The following is a 19825-nucleotide window of genomic DNA, read 5'->3' as shown; positions in this document are numbered from 1 at the left end:
CTGTAATTTATTGCCTTTTTCTGACTGTTCCCATTTCTATGCTCTCATCAGAAGTCCTATATCATTCACCCAGAAAAAAATAATACCGTCACACTTCCCAAATTCAGTGTCAAACTCCTGAAAACTCTGCCTATAATATTTATAAATTTCATCTTTCTTCTCATCTCCACTGCTGGAGTCTTATGTCATGCTATCCTTTTATTAATTTTCTTTGTTTTTCATATGTATTTCTCATTTAAGTTACCTAACAAGTATCCTTGTTTCTAGTAATGTCATTTCATATCTAGTTTTCACTTTTTAGAAGCAGATTTATCCCTAAAATGCAATTGCAATTATGTCAGCTCACTCATAATAAAACAAAACATAATTATCCTGTGAATTACCCATTGCTTCCAGAAAAATTTAAAATTACCAAGAAGGACACTGAGCCCTTAGCAAAAAACAAAAACAACAACAAAAAAAACTTTATATTGTGACTTGTCTCTGATTCTGCACAACTAATATACATTCTGAGTTTTCTGAGTTCCATCTCTACTCAGTCACCATATTTCCTAAGACTTTGGGAATTCTGATCGTTTAGCTTCCTTTCCTTGTAAGACTTATCTGTTCCTTTCTCTTTCCATGTTATTATATTTACCATTTGTGAGCATGATAGCCCTGTCTTCTCAGAGAAATAATTGTTCATCTCTGAATTTAACATGCTCTCCTTTCTTCTTTGCCTATAGCACATGTTTAACAATTACAATATTTGTTGCACAGTAAAAGAATTGTTTCATTTTTATTTTTCAACAGTGAGATTACTTTGTTGCAAAATGTGTCTCCAACACAGAATACCTAGCTATTGTGTAATTATTTTTGAATAAATGCATAGAAAAAGAGCAAGGGAGGGCTGGGGATATAGCCTAGTGGCAAGAGTGCCTGCCTCGGATACACGAGGCCCTAGGTTCGATTCCCCAGCACCACATATACAGAAAACGGCCAGAAGTGGCGCTGTGGCTCAAGTGGCAGAGTGCTAGCCTTGAGCAAAAAGAAGCCAGGGACAGTGCTCAGGCCCTGAGTCCAAGGCCCAGGACTGGCCAAAAAAAAAAAAAAAAAAAGAAAAGAAAGAAAGAAAAAGAGCAAGGGAGAGAAGAATATGATTAATGTACATTATATCCACATACAAATATGCCTTGAAACCCCTTAATACACCATGACAAAAAGTTACAAAAATGAACAGGCCTAGTACAGTCCTGTGGTTTAGAATTTGAAATACTGATCTGATACTGTTGTGATTAGACTAAATTATTTCAATGAACTAATTTTTGCCATTATGAGAATTCGGTCATCCGAATAATATTACACAATATTCATTCTAACAAGCCCTGAATATCTTTAACACAGTTCTTAGTGTCTCATTGTTTATAAAAGAAAGTACAGCTGCCCTTGGCATTTCAAAAGGCAGCCCTTACTTTTATCCTTTCTGTCAGTGTTAGTTTGCCAACTCTCTCTTCCTAACTCACATAAATATTTGGTCCTGAGAGCTACAGTAACATATTAGTGCTGCTACAATTAAAAGCCAATACATAAAGCAACTTCAATGAAGAAAGTGGGGTGTGTACCCAATATTCAAAAAAGTTTCCATTTCAATATAACTTATGATTTAAATTATGTTCATAAACCAGTAAACAGCTTGTTTCAAGAGTGTGAAACTGAAGCATGTTTGTCATGGAGGCTCATGACATCCGATCCAAATTTTCCTCCAGTCTCCATGTCAGATTCACCTCAGAGAATCCACGAGAAAGACTGAAAATGCATAACATGGACACAGTACACCCTGAACAGTGCATATTCTTCAAATGGCAGCACCTAAACATTAGATGTCATACTAAACCTGTGATGGAAAATATTTAAACTCTGACACATCTTGATAACCGCTATTTATCAACACATGTCTCTTAAATGGCTGAAAACGGTTTTGCTTCAGAAAGGGCTCAAGACAATGTACATGTATTATGGGAAATAAAAAGAAATTGAACTCTCAGATAGTATAGCTGTTAGTGTCTATTATAACTCAGGATAAATTGTGCACTTTCTGAGATTTAAAAACTTTGGAGTTGTATACAATTCCATCTCCCATTCATATGAATGAGATTTCAATAATGTTTCCATTAATTATGCTCTTTGGAACGGAACTAAAGTGAGAGATATATTTACCTATATCAGTACAGGTATGTGGGGTACCAGCAATAGTTCACTTACCTTCAGAGATGAGGTTTATCCTAGATGATAAAAGACTTTAGAAAAGATTGGTGAACGTGCCTATTTTTCTTCTTTGTTTCATTGAGTACAAAATAAACTGTCGGCATGGAGCAAATAAGTAATGACTGGTAATACTGAGTTTTAATATCCATTGCTATTTTCATGTCTCATCAATCATTGTTGAAAATCAGTCAGTGAAGATGAATAGAGTTTTTAAAGTCTTGGAAAGAACCTTTTTTTATTCTCTTAGCAATTTGTTTATGGAAAAGGAAGAGAAATGACCAAAGTAAAAGATTCCATAGAAAGAGAAACAATTAAACAGAGGAACTGCCACATATTGCCTCTTAAAGCAATTTGGTTGAATATCATTCTCCCAATCAAATGGCGCATTGTAAATCCATCCTGATTCTTCCAAATATCAACCTATTTCACCTCACCTACCATCACCGCATATCTACGCACAGGTAGGAACATAGACACATACCAGGACTTTGATACTTTATTGATAAACAAATTAAATTCTCAGATTGTTTAACCTTTTTGGACTGTGGTGGTTTTCTCTTTTAATAATCAGTTAAAAAATCTAATTTCATGATTTCAAAGGCATCATAACACCAGTACCACCAATACTGAATGCCTCTTTTTTTGAATTATTAAAATTGTTTTTATTATCGTGATAAAGATGATGTCACAGAGGTTACCATGTTTTATGACATGTAATGAGCACATTTCTTTTTGAACAATATTGTCCCTTCATTTGCTCTCTCTCAGATTTTTCCTCCTGTTCCAGCCCACAAGTTATATAGTCCATTTTCAACTTGGTGTCTACTTAGTACCACTGCAACATTTGTTCACCTTTTGCCCCTGCATTAATTGACTATGAATACATAACTGCTATTATAAATAACAATAATTTCGTATCCACCATTATAGTGTTTGTAAAAACTGCACGAATATGTTCTCTAATAATAGAGGTTTTCTTATCAAGAATTGAATTTTTATATCTATTCAATTTCTGCCTCTGAATATATTTTAAAATACTATTTTTTTTTAAAAAAATATTTAACACTGATTCTATAGGAATTTAATTTTTTATAATGTGTTTAACATCCTACTACTAATTTGTATTTAATATATTATTGGTGTTTTCCTCTCCAACTTCTCTTATCATAGTAGTCTCTAACAAGTAAAAAATCTTTACTGGTTTTACTCACTGATGTAAGCTATGTGCAGTATATAATAAGTATTTGTATTAGAATTTATTTATTTATTTATTTATGCCAACAAAGGAGTCCCAGTTAGGAGAAATGAGAATTGCTTTAATTTTAATGATAAAGAATTTCCTCCCATCTATGTGTAAAAATGTGAACATCTAAGATAATCAGGCATTCATACATCTTGGAAAGAGCATTTCAGATGGAAGGGAAAATGTCAGATAATTAACTTTCTTAGGAAAGGAGGATGGCTCAGTGGTCTGACAACCTCTGAGGTGACCAGAGACACTACAACAGAAAAATATGACGGGTAACTGAAGAAAAAGTAGTATGAATGATGCTGATCCTGTAGGAATGAGGAGCAATGTTTGCATCTGCTGCTTTCCCTGACCTCTTGTCCTATCTCTCAATTCCTCCTGCATTCTCGCATATAAGAAATCAATATGGTTAGGGTTAGGTAGTTTCTTTAGACTCCTGCCCCCACCACACCTGCAAGAAAGAAAGAAGAAAAAAACTAATGGGAGAGATAGGTGGAATTAAGCCTTGATGACCAGTCTGTCAGAAACATCTTTCTCATTACTCTGGCTGGTCATCCATTTCCAATGGGAAAGCAGTGATTGCTACCCTCTAGCCCGGTGTAATTAAATTATATTGTTAACCAAACTAGTTCACTTTAGTACTTTGTATAAATAATCAGATTTCTTGGGGAGGGTAACTGTTGTTAGGAGACAAAGTAGGGAATGATGTGAGAATTTATATATAATAAATATATATTATATTTATATATAATAAATATCTGCATATAATAAACATTTATATATGTATATACATTTTACATAACTCTTTCTGTTTACTAATTTCTTTTTTCCATAACTGCTAGTCTTTGCTCTGGCCAAATCCTGGTGAACAACCAAAGAGCATGCATGACATGCAATATTGTCAGATTTTTTTTTTCTGAGAGGTAAATTTGATGGTTTAATGCTGAATTATGCAAAGAAGTAAGCAATTGATTTAAATTTAACTTTTAAATGAAATAGTATATTATGGAAATATTGGAATAATGAACTGATTTTTAAATTAAAAACATATGCATATGAGAGGAGTGACTCAAGAAAATGAGTTTACTTTTTTAAAAATGATGGTTATAGTCTCTCACCACTACTGTTGCCTGGACATCTAAGATACTTTAGCCATTATTTACAGTATATACTTAATGAATATTTGATAAGGCCTTTGGAAGAACTCCATTTACATAACATATGCTAACGATATGGCTGCTAATAAATGTAAAGTGTTTTTATTTTCAATCAATCAGATATTTACAAATGGTATCTGCAGCTTAACATTCAGTAAATGTTAATGTCTACTGGAAGGAAAGTCTACTGGTGTCTTATACAACCTGCATACATGGATTGTAATAATTTTAAAAATAGTAGACTAGGTCCACTAGAGTCCAGTTAATATTCTTTATCTTAACTTTCATTAAGATTATAATGTATAACTCAGACTTTCTTATGAATTTTCTTCTCTACATATACACACTGCATATTTTGTTCTCCAAATATTTTTACTAGCACCAATTAATTATACAAGAAAGTTACATTTTACTATGGGCATATACACAGATAAAGTACCTTGATCTGCCCTCCCTCTATTTTTCTACTTCCTCCCCACTACCACTTTCCCAAACCTATCTCATCAAGCTTCATTGCTCCATTTTCACGTATTTACACAAAGTACTTTTTATCATATTCACTTATATCCACCCTCTCCTTTCACCTATCTCCTAGTTAGGATTTGTTTTATATTTTAAATAGTAAACCCCCAGATAGAACCTGTTTTGCATTCCTGTTATCTCTAGATGTATATTAAGAAATGTGGTCAAGATGCTGAGAACTTTTTAGTCATTTGCATCCTGAGCTAAGAGAAACTCTCACAAAAAAAATTGGAGACTATTTTCTGGTACATTCTATGTATCCCATGGCACATTTTTCTACCTCACCCCACACTCATATCTCCAAGTGCCTTTATTTCCTAATTCATGAAGTTAAAATCAATTTTGGATTCAATATGCTAGACAGATTTCACCCAATTTACAATTTTTACCACACATATTCTTGTGAATATGTTTTGAAAAGATTTGGAGTGGAGAGTACAATTTCAATTTTCGAAAAGTAGTCTTGACACAATTGCAGTTGAGAGCCTGTTTAACATTTCTTTTTTCCTTCTTTTGCAAGATGAATTACCTTATTGAAATAAACAAATATGTAATTATCATCTTTATGAAAAACTGAGTGTACTACATTTCAGTGACATTTGATCTAAATAATCCAGGAGAAAATTATGTAGAATTAGCTTTTAAAGAGCTAAATTTCAAGCATTATGGAAGGATAATCCTGTTATATAGGTGAAATCCCACAGCAACCGTAGCAAGACTTGTATAGGCCAAGTGTCATGCTCCCAATTTCTTCTTCAAGAGTCTGAAATGTATATCAGAGATGGAAGGAGCATGGATATAAACTGTACACATTATCAAAGAAGGATTCTTTTATCTATGCAAATTTATTTATTTATTTTAGAAATATTTCTAAATCCCTTTCTGCAGAGGTCTATAGTTTCCTTTGAATAAGCTTGAAATATGCTAAAGAAATATATTTGAGGTGCAATATTTTGATGGCTCATTGAGAAATGAGTTTTCCAAAACTGTTAGACTTAAATAGTACCTGCCTAAAGGAAATGGATTTAAAATGTCACATAAAGGCATCCATTTCATAAAATATACATTATGTTTTCAAGTTTGGAACAAACTCAGCAGGGTCTCTTTTCCATGGTCAAAGGACGTGGAAATTGTCGGTTTTGTCAGTTATGATAATAAGCAGCAGGTTTCCATTCAAATATAAACTCAAGCATCTAAATATATGCCATGTGTTCTTATTAATAACTAACAAGTCATTCTTGGATGATTTTAATACTGGTTTTGAGTTTCTTAAGTTTCACATCCTAATGTATTTCTCAGTTCAATGAATGATAATAAATTGTTTAATTCAATGTGTTCTGAACTTTTCTTCTATGACTGCTTCTTATATGTGTGGCTATTAACTTAGACTATAATTATACAAAATATTATCTTACGTTTCTTGGTAGTATCTTAGTAGTTCCTATCCTGCATTGGTGGCTGGTAGGAGGAGAGTCAATGTGTATATTTGATAGTATGTCATTTGGAAAGAGTCATTTACCATTATTAGTATGGTAAAGAAAGTCCAAGCTGGAAAGCAGTTAAAGCAATAGATCGATCTTATTCAGAAGCCATTCTTACGAATACAGAAAGATATTGAAGCATCAGACTGAACTCAATTCTAAATACACTAAGTTGTAGTGAAGATGTACAATGAACAGACATAAGCATAGGGTAGTGACTTAATATAGATGAAAAGAATTTCTGTAAAACTGAGAAGACTAGCTCCTGGGACAGTGGTAAAAATTTATTCTCTAAGGAAAGTTGGCTATGATCATATTACTTTGAAAGAATATACCTGGATAGTTAAATCCTAGTGAAGTTGTATATCACTGTTGTAGTTATTTTCAACATGCCATGTGAAAATGTTCCCTTTTTTAATTTTTTTTCCATATTCCCTTCCCGTGATTTTAACCCTGATATCACTGTAACTGATTTAATACTCTGGATATTGCATATATGTGTGTTGGAACTGGGGAAGGGAAAAAATCATGAGATAAAGGATAAAAAGACAAACCAATGCAACAGCAATACTTACAAACTATATGATATAAACCAACTGTACAACTCATGGAGGGGAGAGAGGGAAATGAGGAGGGGGTGTGCAGTGGGGAGGATGAGGGAGGAGGTAACAAGTTAGATAAGAAATGTACTCACTGCCTTACATATTAAACTGTAACCCTTCTGTACTTCACTTTGACAATAAAGAAAAAATATATAATAAAAGATGTGAAATTAAAAATGGCAATATTATGAACAATAGAAAGAATATACCTTTTGGCAATGTGTGAGAGATCAGAATGAAGAAAAAGAAAACCTTTATAGTGAAATCAATCTTGAATTGAGTGTGGTAGAGATTTTTGTAGTTATGAGATTCGGAACAAGTAATGCAAAAGGCATCATGACATATTTGAAATATATTTGGTGATTATGATAGAAAATTGATGCTGTTTGTATGGAGAAGATGTAAAGAGACTATATAATATTAGTTATACATATATATACATATTATGAGAGAAAGAAAAAAGTATCATGAGACTATCCTTGGTTTCAAATTTATTGAATTGAAGCGCACACTGATGATAAAATTACTGCTTCTCAAAACTAATTGTTCAGTCTGAGGCCAGGCCTCTGACCTCTGTATTCTAATTGGGCAAAACCCAGCTGTTAACAAGGAGGTCAAAGCAATTGCCATTGTAAAGCTCAGGAGAAGAAAAAATAAAAAGCTCCTCTTGATATTCTCTTAATAAACATGCAGCTTTCTGATTGTTTCCTAGAACAATCTAACTCCTAAGGATATCTGTAATGAATGCTGAAATTAATTTCAAAAAATTTTCCAAAGGTGTCAAATTGATTAATATTTTAATGTACAGAAATCTTTCTGTCAATGCAAAATCGGGGGAGGGGTGGATAATTAAAGGGCACATTGCAATTCTTTTCCACTGGATCAAGTTACATTTCTTTGCATTTCTCAGAAATGTTTAGATACTGTATTTACATGTTCATTGAATTTATCTAAACATTTTCCTCAGTGTAAGCATATTGTTCTGGAGAACTAGAATTGGACAGTAGATAAGTCTGCAATGATATATTTTATACAGGAACAATTGCAATTGCAAGAGAGGAAGGAGAGTTAAATATAGAATGAGTGTCAATTCTGAATACAATAGGAAGGATAGCTATCTGTAGACTAACAGCAGAAGGCGAGGAGAAGAAGGGGAGAACTTGTACTGGTGGGTAGAAATGTTTCTAAGAGACATCAAAGGGAGAATTTTATCAGGACTCTTAATAAAGACAAGGCATGATGAATCAAGTATGACTCTCTCCCAAATGACATAGGATTTGTGGTATAATGAAGTTATGTCTAACTTAAAGGTATTCAAGGATAGTGACCACGTTGGTACATAATTAAAAGAGAGATATGGCCTAGTGGCAAGAGTGCTTGCCTTGTATGGTTTTAAATTTCTTGTTTTACTTGAATCACCGTTGTCTCCTTAGAATGGAAATTCACATGAAGAAACATTCAAAAATATAAACATAGGAAGTACATTACAATGATAAAACATTGATAAAGACTGTTGCGTGGCCAATTTTTTGATGTTATAGTCTCTAAGTAGTGATTAAACTGTCAGAGTATCATTATAGGAAGTCAGAGGTTGTGAATTAGCTTTATTTGGCCCACAGACTACACATCCCACATATGGTTGGCATGTAAGTAAGGCAGTCTGTATACATTCTGAGTTAGGAGACTGTTAAAAACCCAACCATTTCTTTTTTTTTTTTTTTTTTTTTTGGCCAGTCCTGGGGCTTGGACTCAGGGCCTGAGCACTGTCCCTGGCTTCTTTTTGCTCAAGGCTAGCACTCTGCCACTTGAGCCACAGCGCCACCTCTGGCCATTTTCTGTATATGTGGTGCTGGGGAATCGAACCCAGGGCCTCATGTATACAAGGCAAGCACTCTTGCCACTAGGCCATATCCCCAGCCCCAAACCCAACCATTTCTTAAAGGACATATGGGAGCAGTAAAACCCTTTTGAGTCCTAAGAAGCTGTGCATACCCATATGTGAGAAGGGCAACTGAACTGTTTTCTGGTGCTGTAGAAATAGATGATGACAAAAATGCAAGGTTATAAATTCCAGCTGTTAGAAGATAAGCAGGTATGTGCATTACGTAGACATGCTTATGAATTATTTTCTTTTTGATCTCTCAGTTTCAGTTACTTTTGTAAAGGCTATCACAAGTCACCCCCATTCGGGACAGCAGTCAGAGAAAACTCAGAGGGAAGAAATAAAGGAAAACATTGTCAAGTGGGTGCAGACCAACTTGTCCCCACCCCTAAACCAAGAGAGGGGCTTGGGTATTGTCATAACCCAGGCCAGCCTTTCTATAAGCTACAACCCAGGGGAGAGTCTTGCTTGTATTGAACAAACCAATTACCATCTGATACATTTTGGAAAGGGCTGTATAAACAAAGGTAGGGAGGGACAATGTAAAACAATGAGTTCTTCACCCCCCTACACCTCCATCCCCCCACCTTCTAAACAATCGGGTCTTACTGCCCACTCTCCTGTGTGGCCTTTACTTTTTGCTCAGTAAATTCTTTCTACATTTGTGAAAAAAAATGAGAAAGAATAAGGACATCTCAGGTGGAAAAATATTTCTGATAACCAGCTATTAGAGTTCTCCGACACCATAATATTGAGAGTGTTCTTATTTGTACCCAATGTCATGTTTTGTGAAAAATACTTAAAATTTGAACATACTTATTCGAGGAAAATGTTTGGCAGTATTTAACCCCTTTTCATCTCCGTAACTTTGTGGTATTACAATTTGTGGTTCGTGCAGTATAATTAAATATTCCTACACTGGGATTAGTTACTAGAATAACTTATTGAGAAATTGATCACACTTTAGTAAATTAAATTTATTTTTCTTTCAGCAATGACAATGCAGTTTATTAGCCATCACTTCCCAGATTACCATGATCCCACAATAGGTAAGTGAATAAATACACTATAATAAATAATGACACCATATATACATTGTTACTATATTTCATACTGATAGAGAATAAATATATGATTTATGCTAAGACCTCGAACACACATCCATGAATATGTAACTTAGAAAAAAAAGAATGGATATCTAGTACTTGAAACCTACGGTCTAAAAAATATAACTGATGATGATAGATGTGTACTTGATTGATTATTTGCTTACTTTAGCCATATCTGAGGTTTCAATTCTTAATTTTCTATTTCAGAATTAATCATATTAACTTTGAGGATTTTTTAGACATACATGTACTATCATTTAACATCCTTACCACATAGATGATGAAACTGAAAACCAAGGATTTTGATATTGTTAGAGTCAAAATCCCAGCCATTCTACCCCTCATGTAGGTTTCTGACTACATAATGCTGTTGAGAAGGTTTTTGAAACAAGCTTTCTGTAAAAAAAGAAAAAAAATACTGTATTACATTAATAGATGGGTTGAAAATGCTCTGAGTCTATCACACTTTTCTTTGACTAGAGACACATCAATCAAGATGTGCTTTACTCATAAATTGACTTGTAGAATGCTTTCTTCTTTGTACAACTTTTTAAGGACAATAAAAACGTAACTTAAAAAATACCAAGTGTTATTCTCATAGAGGAGAAAGCACATGGCTTCAGGAACCACCACAGCTGACTACATGTAAGGCTGCTTCTTTAAGTATTACCTATCATTTAATAGATTGCCTTTGTTTGATTATCACTGACATTTATTTTTTTCCTAAAAAAAAGTCTATTCATTCCTATCCATTCGTCAAGGAATTCTGATTCAATATCCTGCTTGGTACATAAAGCATTATCCTATATCCTAAGCTCTTCTATTCCATTTCTTATATCCCACAACTTATTTGATTCTACTGCTGACATAAACAAAATGTACTACTATTAAATATCTGATAATTCACTAGGATCTACTCATTAGCTAAACTGAATTAAGAATATTTAAGAATATTTGATTAATATTTTGTTAACTACCCAAAAATTTGAGTTCTCTTTCTGAATACTATTTTTTTTTCTTTCTCAAATTTTTATTATCAAACTGACGTACAGAGTGGTTACAGTATCATACGTTGGGCATTGGATACATTTCTTGTACTGTTTGTTGCCTTGTCCCTCATGTCCCCCTCCCTCCCCCCGTTTCCCTCCCCCCCCCAGGTGTTCAGTTCACTTACGCCAAAGAGTTTTGCAAGTATTGCTTTTGTAGTTATTTCTCTTTTTTTACCCTGTGTCTCTCGAATATGGTATTCCCTTTGAATTTCCTACTTCCAATACCAGTAAACACGGTTTCCAATATACTCAGATAAGATTACAGAGATAGTGTAGGTACAAACATAGGAAGGTGATACAAAACATCATCAATAATAGAAACTACACATACACATAGGACGTTGAAAGTAGTTACAACTGTGATATATCACTTGTTTCCATAACATGGAGTTCATTTCACTTAGCATCATCTTATGTGTTTCTAAGGGTATAGCTATTGGGCCTTGTGATGCTCTGCTATGGCTTGCCTAAACCTGTACTAATTATTCCCAATAAGGGAGGCCATAGAGTCCACGTTTCTTTGGGTCTGGCTCACTTCACTTAGTATAACTTTTTCCAAGTCCTTCCATTTCCTTACAAATGGAACAATGTCATTCTTTCTGATAGAGGCATAAAATTCCATTGTGTAAATGTACCACATTTTCCTGATCCATTCATCTATGGAGGGGCATCTGGGTTGGTTCCAGATTCTCGCTATGACAAATTGTGCTGCGATGAACATTGTTGTGCTGGTGGCATTACTGTGATTTTGTTTGTGGGCTTTTGGATAGATACCCAACAGTGGGGCTGCTGGGTCATAGGGGAGTTCTATATTGAGCCTTCTGAGGAATCTCCATACTGCTTGCCAGAGTGGCTGAACCAGTTTACATTCCCACCAACAATGAAGTAGGGTTCCCTTTTGGCCACATCCCCCCCAACAATTGTTATTATTAGTTTTCTTGATATATGACATTCTTGCTGGGGTGAGATGGAATCTCAATGTTGTTTTGATTTGCATTTCCTTTATGGCCAGTGATGTAGAGCATTTTTTCATATGTCTATTGGCCATTCTCATTTCCTCATCAGAGAAGTTTCTTTGTAAGTCTTTAGCCCACTTGATGAGGGGGCTATTGGTTCTTTGCAGTTTTGTTTTGGAAGAAGGTAATTTTTTTAGTTCTGCATATATTTTAGAGATGAGGCCTTTGTCTGTTGAATGTCCGGTAAAGATCTTCTCCCAGTCTGTGGGCTTTCTGTTTATCTTGAGAGCTATGTCCTTTGCCGTGCAGAAGCTCTGGAGTTTGATGCAGTCCCATTTGTCCAACCTTTCTTTGATTTGTAGCCTTTCAGGGTCTTTGTTAAGGAAGTTCTGTCCTGTGCCAAGGAGCCCAAGTGTTTCTCTACTCCTTCCTTTAGTGTCTTCAGGGTGTCTGTTTTGATTTCAAGGTCTTTAATCCATTTGGAAATGATTTTGGTGCAGGGTGATATATAAGGATCTAGTTTTAGTTTGTTGCATGTGTTGAGCCAGTTTTGCCAGCACCACTTGTTAAAGAGGCTATCTTTCTTCCATACTATTGTTTTAGCTCCTTTATCAAAGATTAAGTAGGCATAGTTCTGTGGGTTTAATTCTGGGTCTTCAATTCTGTTCCATTGGTCTTCAGGCCTGTTCCGGTGCCAATACCAAGCTGTTTTTATTACTATAGCTTTATAATACAGCTTGAAGTTGGGTATTGTAATTCCTCCAGCACTGTTCTTTCTGCTTAGGAGTGTTTTTGCTATTCTAGGTCTTTTATTGTTCCATATGAATTTCTGGATTGCTTCCTCTATTTCATTAAAGAATGGTGTTGGGATATTAATGGGTATTGCATTGAATTTGTAGATAGCCTTTGGCAATATTGCCATTTTGATTATATTAATCCTCCCAATCCAGGAGCATGGGAGGTTTTTCCATTTTCTTAGTTCTGACTTAATTTCATTTTTCAAGCTTTTAAAGTTCTCATCAAAGAGGTCTTTCACTTCTTTGGTTAAGGTTATTCCTAGGTATTTTATGTTTTTGGGGGCTATTGCAAAAGGAGTTGCTTTCCTGATTTCAGCCTCGGTCTTCGGGTTGTTAGCATAGAGAAAGGCCGTTGATTTTTGAAGGTTTATTTTATATCCTGCAACTTTGCCAAAGTTTTGGGCAGCTCTAGTAGCTTGGGGGTAGAGTCTATGGGATTCTTTAGGTATAGGATCATGTCATCTGCAAAGAGAGAAAGTTTAACTTCATCTTTTCCTATTTGGATCCCCTTTATATTCTCTTCTTGCCTAATTGCTCTGGCTAGGAATTCTAGTACTATGTTGAAGAGCAGGGGAGAGAGTGGACATCCCTGCCTTGTTCCTGATTTTAAAGGGAATGGCTTTAGTTTTTCACCATTTAGAGTTATGCTTGCTGTTGGTTTGTCATAAACTGCCTTGATTATATTCAGGAATGTTCCCTGGAATCCCAGTTTTTCCAGGGCTTTTAGCATAAATGGGTGCTGGATTTTATCGAACGCTTTTTCCGCATCCAGCGATAAAACCATGTGGTTCTTTACCTTGCTCCGGTTGATGTGGTGGATTACATTAATTGACTTGCATATATTAAACCAGCTTTGCATTCCTGGGATGAATCCAGTTTGATCGTGGTGTATGATTTTTTTGATGACCTGTTGAAGTCGATTGGCCAGAATTTTGTTGAGAATTTTTGCACCTATGTTCATCAGGGAGATTGGTCTGTAGTCCTCTTTCCGTGATGAGTCTCTGCCTGGTTTTGGGATGAGGGTTATACTGGCTTCATAAAATGAGTCTGGCAGTGAACGTTCTCTTTCAATTTCATTGAAGAGTTTGAGAAATATTGGAGTGAGTTCTGTTTTGAAGGCCTTGTAGAATTTTGCGGTGAATCCATCTGGACCTGGGCTTTTCTTGGATGGGAGATCATTTATTGCTGTTTCTATTTCAATACTGGATATGGGTCTGTTTAGAAGGTTTAAGTCTCCATAGTTGAGTTTGGGGGTATCAATTTTTTCTAGGAAATCATCCATTTCTTCCAAGTTCTCGAATTTGTTGGCATAAAGGTTTGCAAAATAGTCCCTTATTATTTTCTGAATTTCGGTTATTTCTGTGGTGATGCTACCTGTTTCATCTCTTATCTTGTTTATTTGAGTGTGCTGCCTTCGTTCTTTGGTCAGGTTTGCCAGGGGTCTGTCTATCTTGTTGATTTTTTCAAAGAACCAACTCTTTGTTTTGTTGATTCTTTCGATGGTTTTTTTCATCTCTAATTGATTTAATTCTGATTTGATTTTAATTATTTGCTTCCGTCTATTGACTTGGGGTTTGGCTTGCTGTTCTCTCTCCAGAAAATTAAGGTGCTTCCTTAAATTACTGAGTTGCTGTTTCTCCAGTTTGTTGATGTATGTACTCAGAGATATAAATTTTCCTCTGAGTACTGCCTTTGCTGTGTCCCAAAGGAGCTGGTACTTTGTGCCCTCAACTTGGTTGAAGTCCATAAACATTTGAATTTCTGTTTTAATTTCTTCAATGATCCACTGATGGTTCAGCAGTGAGTTCTTTAGTCTCCATGAATTGTGGGATTTTCTGTGGTGGCTGAATGAGTTGAGCTCTAATTTTATTCCATTGTGGTCTGAAAGAATGCAGGGAATGATTTTGATACTTCTGAATTTGTACAGATTTTCTTTGTGCCCTATGATGTGATCTATTTTGGAGAATGTTCCGTGTGCTGCCGAAAAGAATGTGTATTCTGTCCTTGCTGGGTGGAATATTCTGTAGATGTCGATTAAGTCTAGTTGGTCTATGCAATTGTTTAGTTCTGTGGTTTCTTTGTTCAGTTTTTGGCGTGTTGATCTGTCCAGAGGTGATAGTGGAGTGTTAAAGTCCCCCACTATCATTGTGTTTGGGTCTATGAATGTTTTTAGAGCCAGTAGTGTTTGTTTGATGAAGTTGGGTGCTCCTGCATTTGGCGTGTAGATATTTAGGATGGTTATTTCTTCCTGTTGGAGAGATCCTTTTACTAGTATGTAGTAACCTTCTTTGTCTCTTCTTACCTTTTTTAATTTGAAGTCAATTTTGTCTGATACTAGGATTGCAACTCCAGCCTGCTTATGGGGGCCATTTGCTTGATAGATTTGTTTCCAGCCTTTCACTTTTAGAAGATGTTTACTTTTGCTGGATAGATGTGCCTCTTGGAGGCAGCAGAAAGATGGATCTTGATTTTTGATCCAAGTTATGAGCCTATGTCGTTTGATTGGAGAATTAAGTCCATTAATGTTGACAGTTAGGATTGAGAGGTGATCGTTTGTTCCTTTCATTATCACTGTCTTGTTTAAAGCTGTGTCTTCCCATTTCTTGATCTAGTGTTTACTAATTAGGGTTCATTTCTCTGTCTGTGTTGGGATCTTGATTATTTTCCCTGTATAGTACATCTTTAAGGATTTTGTGTAAAGCTGGTTTGGTGGAGATATATTGTTTCAGTTTTTCCTTATTGTGGAAGACTTTTATTTGACCTTCGGCTATGAAGGAGAGTTTGGCGGGGTACAGAATTCTTGGTTGGTAGTTATTTTTATTTAGAGTTTGGAATACTTCATTCCAGGCTCTCCTTGCTTTCATGGTCTCTGCTGAGAAGTCTGGGGTAATTCTGATTGCTTTTCCTTTATATGTGATTGTTTTCTTTGCCCTAACAGCTTTGAGTATTTTTTCCTTGCACTCTGCTGAAGCTGTTTTGATCACAATGTGTCGGTGGGAAGTCCTATTCTGGTCTGGTCGATTTGGGGTTCTAAATGCTTCTTGTATCTGTATAGGCCTTTCCTTCTGGATGTTTGGGAAGTTCTCAGCTAATATTCTGTTAGATAGGTTCCCTATCCCATTAACCTCTTTCTCCAAGTTTTCCTCAATACCTATTATCCTTAAATTGGGCTTCCTGATTGTGTCTTGAATCTCCTGTAGCGATCTGTTTTGTTGCTTGGACTGGAATTGTATTGATTTTTGATCTTTCTCCATAGAATCTAAGGAATCTTCAGCTCCTGAGATTCGATCCTCTGCTTCAGTTAGTCGGGACTGTAGGCTAGCTACTTGATTTTGAATCTCTTTTCCTTCTGACTGGTCTTTCCTGATGATTTCCATGTCATTTCTTAGGTCCTGTATGGACTTCTTTACTTCATTAACTTCATTACTTTGGTTTTGAGTGTTGTCTCTCAAATCTTTAAGTTGGGTAGCTATCTTTTCATTTGACTCTTGAAGCTCACTTATCTTTCTATTTGTGGATGCCATGAAATTCTCCATTAATTTTTGCTTTGCCTCCTCACGCTCTAACATAATTGACTGAAGAGATTCAATCTTTTCATTTATCATGTTTATCAGTAAACTTTGTAGAGCATTTTGGGGGTTTTCTTCTATGTTTTTGATTGACTGCTCTGCTTCCTGCTTGTTTTGGGTGGGGGATAAGACTTCATTATTTGCCATCTTTCTTGTGTTTCTTCTGCCCATTTGAATTGGGAATGCCAGTCTACCAGCACCTGTGAGCACTGTTTAAGACCCAAAGCAGCCCTTACCAAGCACTGTCGTGTAAATCTTACAATTTCACAATTATATACAGATCACTTGTATACCTGTCTATAAAGTTAGATTGGTGTTCCTAAAGAATACAATTTCAATATAACATCTGATCCTGGGCCCTGTATTCAGTAGTTACTTATTTACTGTTACAACCTTATACGCAATTCTTGTTTTTATATTAAGTTCTTTTAGGACTGGCTTTCTCTATGAACCCCTTTGATTCACTCGTATTAAGCTGGGATATCCTCTATCCAATAACCAGGAGTCAATGGAGCTTGGAGGTCCAGGCAGTAAGTCAGGAGGGTAAGTTGGAGGTAGTAAAGAGAATAGAGTAATGTGTATTGGGGGGGGGTGGTGATTTTGGTTTAGTTTCAGTGATGTGGAAATGTGGAGAAGAGTAGAATCAGTAGAAAGCACATTGATAAAATGACAGACACTGGAGAGTTAGCAGAAAAGGGTGTAGGTGTTATTTATAGGAAAGTAATTTTTAAAGGAAGAGGACGCAACGAGAGAAATGAAGTAAAAATAATGGAAGACAGATACACAAAACAGAGAAAAATTATTTAACATGGAAGCATAAGTAAATAAAAAAGAAAATAACAGAAAAGGGACAACCCAAGCAAATAAACAAACACACAAAAAAAAAAACTTGATAAAACAAACCAGTAAAAATGGAAAACAAAACAAAAAAAAAAAAAACAGCCAATGATGTTTCAGGTGTGAAAAAATTGAAAAGAAAATTGAAAAGAAAAGTTAAAATAAAAAATGTTTGAAAAGAAAAAGAAACCAGTCTCTGCTTTCCCTGCAATGGACTGCAGTCTATTTTCCTGATTGGCTGGTTTGACTTGATTTCAGTTGGCAAGGGGTGGATCTGTTCTGACCTTCTCCCCTGTTGGTGCAATCATGGGTCTCTGAGGTTCGCACAGCTTGCAGGCAGGCCTTGGGCGTCCTCTGTCGATGGGGACGTGGGCAGTCACAGGAACTGTGGCTCCTCTGTCTGCTGTGGGGCCGCTGCCATTGATGCTTGGACTTGACTAGACTGTGAACTCAGCAGAGCGTGGCGCCTCTGGCCTGTTTTGCTCCACTAAGAGTGGCTTGCCTGAGGGAGGCGGCCTCTTTGGCATAGGTAGCTATGTAATGCAGCTCCGTTTTGGGCTGGGAATTAGTTTCCTCTGTGACGGGACCGTTTAGCTGTCCCCGGAACTGTTTGTTCCTCCTTCTGTTGTTTCCGTGCCCCTGGTAGCTGCTCGCAGTTTTGCTTTAAGTTTAGAAGTTCCGGCAGGCAGGGCGCGGCATCTCTGGATAATCCCCGGACTCGCCTCCCACTAGGGCAGGGGGCGTTCTTCTGGGCGGAGCTGGTTCTCACTGATTCCACCCCTCCTGCCCTTTTCAAAGATGGCTTTTTTTGACCTCGCTTTCCCCAGGCCCGCTTCAGTTCCCGTCTGGTCTGACCCTATGCCAGTGGCAAAGATGGCGCTTTGCTCTGGCGGTGGGGACAGGGATGCCTTCCAGAAGCTGGACTGTGGGCACAAGCGAGAATAATTTTTTTTTTTTTTTTTTTGCGGGGTACTCACGCTGTCTCTGCGATGTCAGGTCCTCCGTGCTCAGCTGCCGTCTGGAGTATTTCTCGCTTTAGCTGCGCAGAGTGCGGGGGGGGGGGGCTGTGCCCGGCACTGTGCCGGAGCCGGCGCTGGCGCCGCGGCGGGACACTGCCAGGAGCTCAAAACTGTGTTTTCAGACCAGCAAAGTCGATTTTTCCTTCCTGTTCAGAATCCCTGTACTGTTAGAACTTACTTTGGCTGTCTTTCTCGGAGAAACAGTTTCTATGAGGTGAGAAAACTACGATAACGGAGGGAGCTCTGCAGGGCTCAGCCGCTCCTCCGCCATCTTCCACAATCCTCTCTGAATACTATTTTAAAAGTGATTATTTCGAATTATTTTTTTCATAATCCTCTATGATCCTTTTCTAACTGCCTTGCTTCTGGAATACTGGTAGCTCTGCTTCATTTACTGTGAGTTACAGAAGATGGGAAGTTTCTGGGAAAAGCTCTGGATCATTTTTCTTGTTGGAAAATTCAATAATATTTTGTTTATTGAATCATAAGTTAAAGCTTTGTTCATTATATGCCATTTATATATGCCATTAATATATATATACATATATACATATGTATATATGTATATATATAATGTATATATAATATATATTCCCATTCCCGTATATAACATTATATGCATGATGTATATATATACATTATATATATATATATAATGTTACCTCAATCTTTGGTCTCTAGCTTACCAGTGTCACACTTCTAAAAACTTTGAATTTGGAAATTGCTGTGGATAAGTCGTACATATCTTGTTCAAGAAGAACAAGAACGTAGTGATGACTCCTGTAGACGACCATGAGGCACACCCATCACTTGAGATTCATCAACTGGACATTTGTTATTGAAAGTATAATATTATCTTAGAATACATAAAATCATTTTAAAAGAAGTCTAATGAATGCTGGTAGCTCATGCCTGTGTAGCTAGGAGGCTGATATCTCAGGACTTTGATTTGAAGCCAGTCTAGGAAGCAAAGTCAAGACTTTTATCTCCAACACACTACTCAAAAAAGTTGAAGTAGAACTGTGGTGCAAATGGTCTTGTACCAATTTTAGGGAAACAAAATCAGAGACAGTACTAAAGCCTTGAGTTCAAGCCACAGGATAGGCACGAAAAAAAAAGGAAGAAGAGGGAGGAGTAAGGAATGAGGAGAAGGTGGAGGAGGAGGAGTAAGGAGGAGCTTGAAGAAAGAGGAGTGGAAGGAAGAGAGGAGGAAGAGGAGGAGAAGGAAGCCTGAAAATCCATAGTAGCTCATTACATTCACCCTGACTTTTGTATCTTCTCATTTTTTGGCTCATTCATGGGAATATCAATCTTGGTTAATTAGTGGGTGCAGGGGTCCCTGCACCCCGGGT

At 36.5% G+C, this 19825-nt stretch overlaps 1 protein-coding gene across 1 annotated transcript in view; it reads left to right on the top strand.

The window, feature by feature from the left end:
• Rit2 (Ras like without CAAX 2) overlaps positions 1–19825 on the top strand; it is a 298683-nt gene that overhangs the window by 46751 nt on the left and 232107 nt on the right. Inside the window, exon 2 of the mRNA XM_048363363.1 lies at positions 10130–10186. Within this exon, the coding sequence (XP_048219320.1) occupies positions 10130–10186 (57 nt within the window). The remainder of the gene's footprint in view (positions 1–10129; positions 10187–19825) is intronic.

The sequence above is a fragment of the Perognathus longimembris genome, chromosome 15 (assembly GCF_023159225.1).
Source record: "Perognathus longimembris pacificus isolate PPM17 chromosome 15, ASM2315922v1, whole genome shotgun sequence".
Lineage (NCBI taxonomy): Eukaryota > Metazoa > Chordata > Mammalia > Rodentia > Heteromyidae > Perognathus > Perognathus longimembris.
This window is presented reverse-complemented; position numbering and strand designations above follow the sequence as displayed.